Here is an 11895-nt window from a genome sequence, read left to right as displayed (position 1 = left end):
AAGAAGTCATGGGGAAACGGAAATCGCATCGGTATGCATCGATATGCATGAAGCATAACGTTAGCTGTGCCTGCAGCAGCCAATCTGCTGCCACAATTGAGCCCCTCCGTGTCCGCTGCGATAGCCCATCCGCATGATTAGTTGTGGTCAGTCATGTGCTTGAAATGCTTCATTTCACAAAAGGCTAATTATCTCAGCTTCTAGTTTGAAACGTCTATTTTTGGTAAAATCAACCTATCTTCTCCGGCTCATAACTAAAGAACGGAAAATGATATCAATAAACTTTTTTTTGCTGATGATAGAAGAGAGTCTCATCGTTATTTGGGCGTGTTCAGTGTTTACATAGTAATATCACACAATATTCTGTGGGCCTCGAGAAATCACTGAAAACGCTCTGAAACTCTTGCACTGGGAGCATCCGTTTTCCAAAAGTGGCTGGCACTCAATGAGTTAATCTCATCATGTCAATAGAGAGGAACCAGGACAGGACTAAACCGGATGATCAATGACTGTTTACATGCACACTAATAAACCGACCATTTGTCTGATTTATGCAGTTACTGTACCAGATTATTCAAGTGGTCATGTAAACAGCATACTCCCACATGCTTTATCAGATAAAGGCTGTTAACGGATTATGAGAAATCCGATAAACACACCTATAGCTTTTTGCTTCCGTTTTATTCAGTGCATGGCCCAATCTGGCCAATAATTTCCCCCCTGCTGCCCCCGGTCGCTGCTCCACCGTCTGGCGATAGACTAGCACCATGCTTCCTCCGACACATGCGCAGTTGCCAGCCGCTTCTTTTCACCTGACAGCGGGGAGCGTCAATGGCAAGACGTATAGCATGTGGGAGGATCACGCTATTCCCACCAGTTCCCTTCCGCCCCGCACAGGTGCCCCGCCCCCGACCGACCAGAGGAGGCGCTAGTGCAGCTATGACACCCATCAATCTTTTTTTAGACTGTGACCGTTTCCACTGTCAAGTCAAAAGATTGTGTTTTTCTGATGCTCTTTGTCTGTGCAGTCAGATTGCAATCTGATCACCCAAAACGGGTGTCCTCTCAATCCGCATACAGTTGCTGTATGCGGATTGAAAGGACAAAGTCAAAATGGTGAGGGTGGATTTTGTTATCACTACCTTCTTATAAATGAGTCATTTTGAGGCCGTTTACACCTGGCACTCACATGGGTTTTCTGTGATCGGATAGTGCTTGATCACTTGTAAGTACAGGTGTAAACACCCCCAAGACACATTGAAGACGGATTGCGATCTGATCAGCCAAACCACCTCCGGAGGTGGTCAGGGAGGCATTGTGACCAAATTGAAGTGTAAATGCAATGTGTCCTCTCAATCCGCATACAGCAACTGTATGCGCATTGAGAGGACACCCGTTTTGGGTGATCAGATTGCAATCTGATCACAGAAAACGCATGTTAGTGCCAGGTCACGTGTAAATGGCCTCTTTAACACATCTGTGTGTTAAGCCTGTCAACTTCCGGGCTTCAGTTGAATAATCAGCTGTTTGCCTCCTGGTCTCAATAGCAATAGCATAGCGTCACATCGTCTCTCACCCCACACACACCTCCATTGTAAGCCTATCACATTGATATTCACCCCCCATAGAGCTCAAGAGGCACGTGACTTTTCGTGATGTAATTTGTCCTGGAAGTAAGTTCCGCATCCATTTTCCTCGATAAATCCAAATATACCGAGTTTTAAGGCTCGAACTAAGTCAACACGTGATCCAGAGAATCTCGAGTGACCATAAAATATTCGGTTTAACGTCAGAACAAAAAGTAACGCCGGTGGGAAAAAATGATTTCCCCCCCACCCACACACAGCTGTACTTCTGTCTAAGTATGTGTCTGTGTGTACTTTTCCCATCTGTGTTTACTCCTAACCAGCGGCGCAAAGGGGAAGGAGTAATACTGAATGATTGAATGAATGCTTTTGACTCTGAGGAAGACGCTTTTGTGTCGAAACATCAGTCTGTTTGCACCACAAAAATGGCCGAAATTAATTGACCGTTTGCTTCAGAGTTCCTCCTTCTTTAACATTGAATGACTCTCTACCAGTGTTGGGCAAGTTACTTTCAAAATGTAATATACTACATATTACTAGTTACTTTAATTTGAAAGTAATAAGTTACTTTACAATATTACTTTCTGTGTAGAGTAACTCGTTACTTATTTCACTACTTTTGCATTACTTTCACCAAAACAACAGCAGCAGCAGAATGACATCGCCGCCACAGAACCATCCCGAAAAATAATGTCAACCGCCTTGAAGTCAGTGTAAACAATCCAAAATTCTAAATGTTATTCTTTTCCTTTGTTATTGTCATCTATAGTGGTTAATTGCATAAAAACACAGTTTGATTAGGAAATGATTGTATCTTTTTTAAATATGTGCTTTGATTTAATAAAAATGTAACTCAATTTGTAACTTGAGTTACTTGACAAAGTAACTGGTATAATATTACTGAAATCAATGTCTTGTGAAGCACTTTGAATTGCTTTATGTATGAAATGTGCTATATAAATAAAATTGACTTGACTTAACAACACCCTCACATGCTCTTTTGTGTTGAAACGGGGGCTTTCCTGAGGGCTTCATTAAAATATCTCCATAGTCTTCATACAACACTGATTTCAATATAGGTCTTTCTCCTCCTTGATATACAAGCCATCCTTGCGGCTATTATATATTAGGGGTGTCAAAATCAATCGTATAATCGATGCATCGCGACGCGGATGTGTGAATCAAATCAAATCAAATCGTTGACAGATGAATCGTTGAATCGTTTATGTTTAAATTTCTGTTGACACATGAAAAAGTAGCCATGTGCAGTAATAATACAGAAAATTGAGGATTTGATACTTTGAGCTGTATCGAGATGCATCGTGGAATTGAATCGAATCGTTGACAGATGAATCGTAATCGAATCGAATCGTGCGGCCAGTGAAGATTCACAGCCCTATTATATATAAAAGCAAACTTGATGTGAAAATGAGGACACAGCAGGTGAGCCATATGACAACACTGAACCTGGGGTCAAGAATATTTATTTTCATAACATTCCCAGCACCACCATACAGACTGAGGTGACCGTGTGAGGCAATAACAGAGTCTGGTAGGATGGGTCATGATGATATAATAATATAGACTGTAACACACCCAGAGTGTTGTGAAAGTAACGTGAACTTGTGACGGAGGTCTTTGAACTTTACTGAGAAACAGAGCCTGAACTCTCTCAAATCCACTGCCGTCGGGTTGAATCTTACACTGTGAAACATATTGTAATCAGTGTTGGGCAAGTTACTTTCAAAATGTAATATACTACATAGTTACTTTCATTTGAAAGTAATAAGTTACTTTACAATATTACTGTGTGTGTAGAGTAGCTCGTTACTTATTACACTACTTTTGCATTACTTTGACCAAAACAACAGCAGCAGCAGAATGACATCGCCGCCCCGGAACCATCCCGAAAAATAATTTCAACCGCCTTGAAGTCAGTGTAAACAATCCAAAATTCTAAATGTTATTCTTTGCCTTTGTTATTGTCATCTATAGTGGTTATTTGCATAAAAACACACAGTTTGATTAGGAAATGATTGTATCTTTTTTTAAATATGTGCTTTGATTTAATCAAATGTAACTCAATTTGTAACTTGAGTTACTTGACAAAGTAACTGGTATAATATTACTGAAATCCTATGAGTAATGAGTTATATTACTTAGTTACTGCTAAAAGTAATATATTACATGTAATATGTTACTTTTGTAATTAGTTACCCCCAACACTGATTGTAACGACTCATAAATGAGCCAAAAGCTGGAAACCTCATGCATCAGTTGACTATATGCCAAATCAAACAGTTTGACTGTTGTTTGACAGTGTATTTGCTGTAATGTTTCATAATGTAGTAGCCTATTTGTCTGGACAGTCCCTTGACTTCTACACCTCTGGGATTGAAGATCAAACATCTAAGAGCTTTATAATTGAAATAATTAAAGTTGAGTTGAACGAGGGGAGTGTGGAGAGCAAGGGAATACCGATGTTTACAGAAGATTACATGACTATTTCCCATCAGCTGTATAGCTACTGATACCGCCTCACAACACTGTTCCACCCACTGTGAAGTCTCCGCAGCAAGACTTCACCTCATGCTACTACAACCCGAGGGCAACTGTGAAAGTGATCAGGGCTAACCTACTGTATATGATATGAGATGATGATATGATACTTTATTATGATACTTTATTGTGGTGGAAATGTTCCTTTGGCTTCTCTTCCCATAGAGACACATTGTGCACAGTCAGCACACCATAAAACGTAAAGACATAGAACATAAAACACACATGTACAAGTTAAGACATAGATGGTGCAAATAAGCATAATTACAAATACAAACACCTAACTAAAAATGGCTTCCTACCTATCTAAGATACCAGTCATATACCTACCTACCTAAAATATTACAAATACAACACCTAACAAAAATGGCTTCCTAGTTCCTACGGCTGTTCTCATTCACTGTTCGTTATATACCTACGAAAAGTAATGCACTATCATTCGTATATAACCCACGTAATGTATAAAGGTGCAGTAACCAACAGGGGGTGATAGATGCTTGAAATGAAACAGTGGCGGACGCCGGACGGGCGTATACAGGTACGTTTATCTTCGATGGCGCGAACTGGGGTTCGATACCCAGCGTCTTCAAACTAGTTTACAACCATAAGCCACATTTTTAACGTGTTTCTGATACAGAAGCTTGCGCAGGCACACTGATCGCCCGTGTTCGTAGGATTATGCACGGAAAATAATTTTCGCGAATGTTTCATGAGAATACGTTGCTATTCTGCTTCGCAATCATTACTTGTTATAATAGTTGACTGCTGAGTGACATGTTTATTATCTGTTTTGTTTCACGAGTCTGCATTTGTTTACAGATCCTTTAAAAAAAAATGATATCATGGAAATACCATGGATGACTGTGGGCTTCAGCAGATTGTCAAGCAAAGACGATTAAAAAATTTGGCTGAGATTCAGAGGGAGTGGACTGAGGCTGGAGTCAGTCATAACTGAGAAGTACCACTGTGCTTCCCTCCCAAACAGCTAAGAACCTTGGGGTGATCCTTGACAACCAGCTGTCTTGCTCGGCCAACATAGCTGCGACAGCACGCTCCTGTAGGTTCTCCCTCTACAACATCCGCAAAATCCGTACCTTTCTCACAAGGGAAGCGACTCAACTCCTGGTCCAGTCTCTTGTCTCCTCCCGCCTGGACTACTGCAATGTGCTCCTGGCCGGCCTACCGGCCGCCGACATCCGACCGCTTCAGCTCATTCAGAACGCTGCAGCCCGTCTGGTTTTCAACCAACCCAAATTCTCTCATGTCACTCCCCTCTTCCGGGACCTTCACTGGCTTCCCATCTCGGCACGCATCAAATTCAATACACTGGTACTGGCCTACAGGGCAGTACACCAGACAGCTCCTCTGTACCTGCAATCTATGGTCAGGTTCCAAACCTCTCACCGCTCCCTTCGCTCCTCCACTAGTGCAGGTCGCCTCGCCCCTCCTTCGCTATACGGGGCTAAAAAGTCGCTCATCCCGATCGCGACTCTTCTCGTCCCTGGCACCTCAATGGTGGAACGAGCTTCCACCTTCGGTCAGGACGGCTGAATCACTGCCGATCTTTCGGAAAAGACTAAAGACACACCTTTTCATGCTCCATCTGGGCCCTTCTTGAACTACCGTAAATTCCGGACTATAAGCCGCACCTTTTTTCCCGTTTTTTGGCCTTTTTTGGCCCCTGCGGCTTATATAACGGTGCGGCTTATCTATGGATTTAAAAAAAAAAAAAAAAAAAAAAAAAAAAATCTCTCTTTTTTAGCACTCTTTCTAACTATAAATCCACTTCTGTTTTAATTTCCTCTCTTGCCCTCTTTTCACCACACTGTATGACACTGTGTGCACTGTAAAAAACAACACAGGTGGTGTTGTGTTATGTTGTTTTGTTGAAATGTTAATAAATGGGAGCTTCCTCAAACAGCCATCTCTTTCCCGACAATCCCCTCTGTGCATGAACCCTTACATATGGTAATTAAACATTAAAACACAATAAAAAAAAAAAAAAAAAAAAAAAAAAATACCATTAAAACACCCGCGGCTTATAGTCCGGTGCGGCTTATATAAGAAAAAAATTGTCAACTTTGCAGGTGCGGCTTATACACCGGTGCGGCTTATAGTCCGGAATTTACGGTAACTTCTTTCTCTCTCTCTAAAAAATAATAATAATAATAAAAAAATAACTTAACTTTACCACTATTCCTTCAGATGTTGTAGTTGTCATAGACTGTGTTGCATAGTTGATTGCTCTATTGCTGACAAAAATGTGTTATTGTAAGTCGCTTTGGATAAAAGCGTCTGCCAAATGATGTAATGTAATGTAATGTAATGTAATGTAATGTAATGTAATGTAAAGTAACTGCTGATTTTCTTCACACTATTCTAATTTCTTGAAATACTGTTTTGGGGGTTTTCTGAAGCTGTAGGCCAAAATTATGAAAAATGAAACAAATAAAGGCTAGAAATATTTCACTTTGTGTGTCATGAATCTATAATCTATGAAAGTTTCACTTTTTGAAAGGAATTATGGGGAAAAAACTAACTTTTCCATGATATTCTCATTTTTTGGAAAGGACCTGTATGTTAAACCATTCCAGTGAAGCTCTTTGAACTGAAGTGAAAAGCTGCAGAAGCTGCTTGTGGAAGATCCTGGCAGATGGAAGAGATTGAGAAGACATCAATTCCCCACGCTCTCTTCACGCTCTTCTCTCCTGTTCTCCTGAGCATCTTGATTCAATCTGCGATGCCCTAACAACCATCATCACCCACTGTTCTTCCTCTGCCTATAGTCTTTGACTGGGGTGGGGCTGCAAACTCTTTCAGCTCATGTCAGCAGTTTGTGTAAAAAAAAAATACATACAGATCCTTTCCAAAAAATTTGAATATCATGGAAATACCACGGACGACTGTGGGCTTCAGCGGATTGTCAAGCAAAGACGATTCAATAATTTGGCGGAGATTCAGAGGGTGGAGTCAGTCATAACTGAGAAGTAACTGCTGATTTTCTTCACGCTATTCTAATTTCTTTAAATACTGTTTCTGGAGCTGTAGGCCGAAATTATGAAAAATGAAACAAATAAAGGCTAGAAATATTTCACTTTGTCTGTAATGAATCTATAATCCATGAAAGTTTCACTTTTTGAAAGGAATTATGGAAAAACCTTTCCATGATATTCACATTTTTTGGAAAGGATCTGTATATCATATATATTTTGCATATTATAATACTATAGAAAAGCATGAATTATTTGATTGAACCTTTACAAATGAGACAACAGTCGCACAGTACAACAATCAACTTAATCAAACTGACCCATCAATTTCTATGAGATACTGTAAATCCTCAATAGTCCTGCAGTAGATCTGCTTTAACCTCACTAAGAGCAACCGGTTCCTACAGTTAGCTATCAAGTCTTTCTGCAGGCTCAGCGTATGTTCTCCTCAAAAGAACTACAGATGTCTTTCTTAGGCTGGTGCGTCTGTAAGACACGTGAGCTATACAATGCGTGATCATCTTCAGAAAGAAACACTATTACTATTTAACAATCCAAAGATCCATTCATGCATTAACACACGTCTCAAGCGAAGAGATTTTCTTGTCAGGTGCTGATGTTATTGCTCGGCCTTTGACACGGCTTTTTAACACGACAGGTGTCTTTGTGTAAAAATAGTGTTTTCGCCCATACCCCACCAAGCAATAGCAAACCCAGCCCGCAGTTATTCTTAGCCGTGGAGTTCATCTGAGGCACCTCCTAACTTAATGACAAGTATACGAACCAGAATCCTACATAAATTGACCACTGGCATGCTCTTTTACAATCTGCCCAGGAAAAAAGCCTTTCAAGGCTTACAACAGAGTGAATGGTGTAGTAAAACAACATAGTAAACTAGGCTACTGTGTCAGTAAAGGATTATGAAGATGGTAGTAGTCTATAAAGCCATAATGACCCGTCCGTAACTCATCTGGAGGAATCTGAGCTGCTCATTACGCAGCCACTCCTCCTCCTGGGAGGGAGGCGGCCCACACCGCACCCGCCCACACACCCCCATCGAGTCATAACAAGCTGCCACTGAAGTATAGTAATGACAACAAACAACCATCGTAATGACATCTCATTACACCGAATGGTAAACAAAGCAGGAGCCCATTTCAATTGAGCCTGTAGCTGCATTTTTGAAAACTTTTTTGCTGCTTTATAAACGAGGGATCAGCATCAGCGTGACATCACGACACCGCAAAACACCCCGGGAACCCATATGAGTTGTTCCAAACAAACGTTAATATCTCAAAAAACATCACATCGCTTATATTTTGACATTCTGAGCGCGAGCAGAAGTAGCTCAAGAGTTTGATGTATAATATGTATAATATTATGCGTCGTGTTAAAAGTTGTGTGAACTGTCGCAGTTTAAAAAAATGTAAACGGGGTCAGCCGGCTAGAGTCAGACGCTCAAGCTCAGGCTCCATATATGGGTCCCATTGCCGTTTCCACCCAGTGACGCCGTTTGTTTACAAAAATGCTGATCGGCTGATCCCTTGTGTACTCTTGAATGGAACTTTAACATTAATCTAAATGAATGGAAAATTGCAATATGTGACATGTTTATTGCCGTGGCTTCAATTACGATCGTTTATACAGTCCGACTCTGCACTCTGCACTGTAAATCTAAAATGCTTCATGGATTACATTCTAATCTAACAAACCTATCAATTTAAATGGCAAGCACGTTACCGTGGAAACAATAAAGCTTAGCCCAAAATCACAAATCAGAATGAGGGGGCCCCCAGTATATTTTCTATCTTGTAAGGGCTCCTTGGCTGAAAAACATTTGAGAACCTCTGCTTTAGATCATGATTCTCAACCTTTTTCATAATCAAGGACCACTCATCATATCAAGGACCACTAATGAATTCCACATTAGGGCCATGGACCCTCATTTGATGTCATTTTGTCATTGAGAATATTTTTATTATTGGTATGATTTTGACCAGAATTCCATGACTATCTGTATTGTAGGTAGAAGATCAATTTACTGGGGGGACCGCCTGGAACCCCTCAATGACGCCCTGGTGGTCCTCGGACCCCGCATTGAGAACCACTGCCAGATGGTCTATAATTTGTCAGCAACAGCATAAAAAAGCGCACTACATACACAATGTCATCATTGTGATACAGTTTTCCCATCTCATAGGGCCTATACTAACTGCTAAACAGAAGGGCATTCAAAGTAATGCGTAAATTGGTGCAATCATGAATGGGCAAGTTGATTAGTTTATTACTGAGCTACTTTGTTCTTGTTCTCCCAAAGCATTCAAATTGCCCTACATACAACATAGCCTACAAGCGTCCTTACTTAGTCCTCAGAACATGATAGTGAACTTACCTTTTTGAGACGGCTGTGAATCAGCGTGCGGAAGACTTGAGCCACAAATAGGCCAATTCCAATGACCAGCAGGTGAGCGCAGATGATCCCGACCGCATAGACCGCGCAGGACCTTCGCGTCATGTTGCAGGTGCTGCTACGGAGAAAACCTGTTAACTTTTAGACTTTAGCCGCTTTATATCCCAACCTGAATGTTAGTGCATATAGCCTACAAACTAATCAGAAAGATGTTCCAGAGGCAGAGCAGGCTGCAATCAAAAAGCCAACCTTGTTTACACACGAGTTTTCCACTGGCTTCCCGTTTGTAGGCTGAGAATGATTTAGAGCCGGCTTTTGAAGTTGACCATGCAGGAGGAACTAACGGTGCAACAACTTCTTCCTGAGTTTGCAAAGTTACAAAGAGCTACGGGGAAGTTTGTATACCCGCCGCTGTGGTTAATTATGAACTAGAATATAGTCTGACAGCCACGAGGTGCAGGCTGTCTGTCCGTGCCGGGTGGTCAGGCTGAAATGTAGGCTACTATACAATAAACTCGAGTGACTCAGTCAGGATATTTGTAGCGGGGCAGTAGCTGATGTCACCCGCCCTCCGCGCTAAGTGAACGTTGATTGGTCCCAACTCAACGGCCGTTTTCGGCGCCCCGGGTGCGTGTGCGTGCGTGCGTGTGCGTGTGCGTGTGTGTGTGTGTGTCAGCTGACGCGCGTCAAGGACAACCACAGTTTCTGTGTTGCGCTCTCAAACTTCCCAGTTCCCTGTTCACAGTTTAGTAGTATATGACTTGACTTTATAGCTACCCTGTGAGATGAGATGTGAGTGATTTGTTATGGCCGATATTTGCTCTTGCAGTTGGCCACCCGCTCAGCAGCAGCAGCAGCAGCTTCAAAGCAGCAGCTGGGGGGGGGGGCACCTTGGACAGCATTACTTATTCACTTTCCTCGCCCTCTCGATGGTCACAACAAGCCTGTTTCTCTAACCTTTTTAGGCTACGATCATATACAGAGTGTTTTGTCTTAGTGCCATTCGTTTTGAGAATGGAAATAAATGGCCTAGGCGGGCTATAGGCAAACACAACCACCAGGTGCAAAATGTAACCCAATAGACACAAAAGAACAAGGCTCTTTCTTTGGGAACAAGATTAACAGCCTTTTTCACTTATTGCTCTAATTTTATTTTGAAGGAAATATTCAATGCTTCCTATTATAGTTTGTATTGCATAGCCTACAACATGCTGCCCAAAATACCATAACCTTAGGTTATGAATACAACCCCGGTTTTATTAATAATATGAGCGAGATGACTCACTATGGGGATCAGATCCTCTCTGGGCCCTAGAAGAAGCACATTTATTATTTCTACGCCAAATATCCCATATTTGGGGTCAGAGGAATACACATTTTTCGCTCCTTGCCATTAACCTGCTCTGCCGCCCCATAGGCCGGGGCTAGTGCCCCTAGTGGCAGAGTGGGATAACGCTATCCTTGATGACTATTCTTCTCGCCCACCCTGGCAAGAAAGGTTGTCTGGCGGTGACACAAAATGGGTGAATTTGAAGTGGAAAGGGCTGATAGCCTCCAATGTGAGAGCTGTTGCATGGAGACGGGGCTGCCCAAACACACAGAGTAACACCGTAGAAGAACAGCTGATCACTCTTCTTGAGCACACTCGTCTTGTCCATATACGTGCGCAGGGCACACGGACTGGGCATAAAGTCTGAGTCTGATGCTCTGAAGGGAGGAGCAGTAAAGAGCACTAGAGTAATAGGAGAACACAAACCCACAACCTTTAGGCACAAAGGCCGGGTTAGGGATCCATCCCCTGGAGCAAACTGAGTGCAGGAGGGGTGAACAGAGAGCGCGTGTAGGTCACTGACTCTCTTAGCTGAGGCCAAGGCCGTAACAACACTGTCTTGAAAGACAGGTGTTTTAGGCTGATCACCTGCTGTAGTGGTTCAAATGGGCGGGCCTTTAAGCCCCCGCAGAACCACAGCCAAATCCCACGAAGGCACCCGGGTCTTGGATACAGGGAGGTCCCTGAAGGCCCCCCCCCCATAAAAGCGTGCACCAGATTATTCTGGCCGACGGTTTGACCTCCAAAGCCCAAATGGCCAGCCCATAAGGCTTCCAGGTAGACCTTTCATCTGGAGAAACATCTGCCCGCATCAATGAGGTCCTGAAGAAAAAACACAATGGTTTTCTCAGAACAGAGATAAGGATTGTGGTCCTCCTTTTGGCACCGATTTTGGAACAGCTTCCACCTGTGACCAGATAAGGTTCTGGTTGAAGGAGCCCTAGCGATCTAGATCTAGCCACTCAGGGGCCAGGCCCAGAGAGCCTAGTCTCAACGCCAGACCCATGAGAGTTCTTACGC

The 11895-nt window shown here is 42.4% G+C and overlaps 1 protein-coding gene across 1 annotated transcript in view; it reads right to left on the bottom strand.

Annotated features, from left to right (window-relative positions):
• scarb2b (scavenger receptor class B, member 2b) overlaps positions 1-9984 on the bottom strand; it is a gene marked incomplete at its 3' end in the record, with an annotated part of 48963 nt that extends 38979 nt beyond the window's left edge. Inside the window, exons 1-2 of the mRNA XM_083657371.1 lie at positions 9795-9984; positions 9528-9663 (exon numbers count right to left, since the gene is read on the bottom strand). Of these exons, the coding sequence (XP_083513497.1) occupies positions 9528-9650 (123 nt within the window). The 5' untranslated portion in view covers positions 9651-9663; positions 9795-9984. The remainder of the gene's footprint in view (positions 1-9527; positions 9664-9794) is intronic.
• Positions 9985-11895: the final 1911 nt, after the last annotated feature.

This window comes from Poromitra crassiceps (genome assembly GCF_964638095.1).
Source record: "Poromitra crassiceps genome assembly, chromosome: 21".
Taxonomy (NCBI): domain Eukaryota; kingdom Metazoa; phylum Chordata; class Actinopteri; order Beryciformes; family Melamphaidae; genus Poromitra; species Poromitra crassiceps.
The sequence above is the reverse complement of the archived record's forward strand: the minus strand, read 5'-3'. Positions and strand labels throughout refer to the sequence as shown.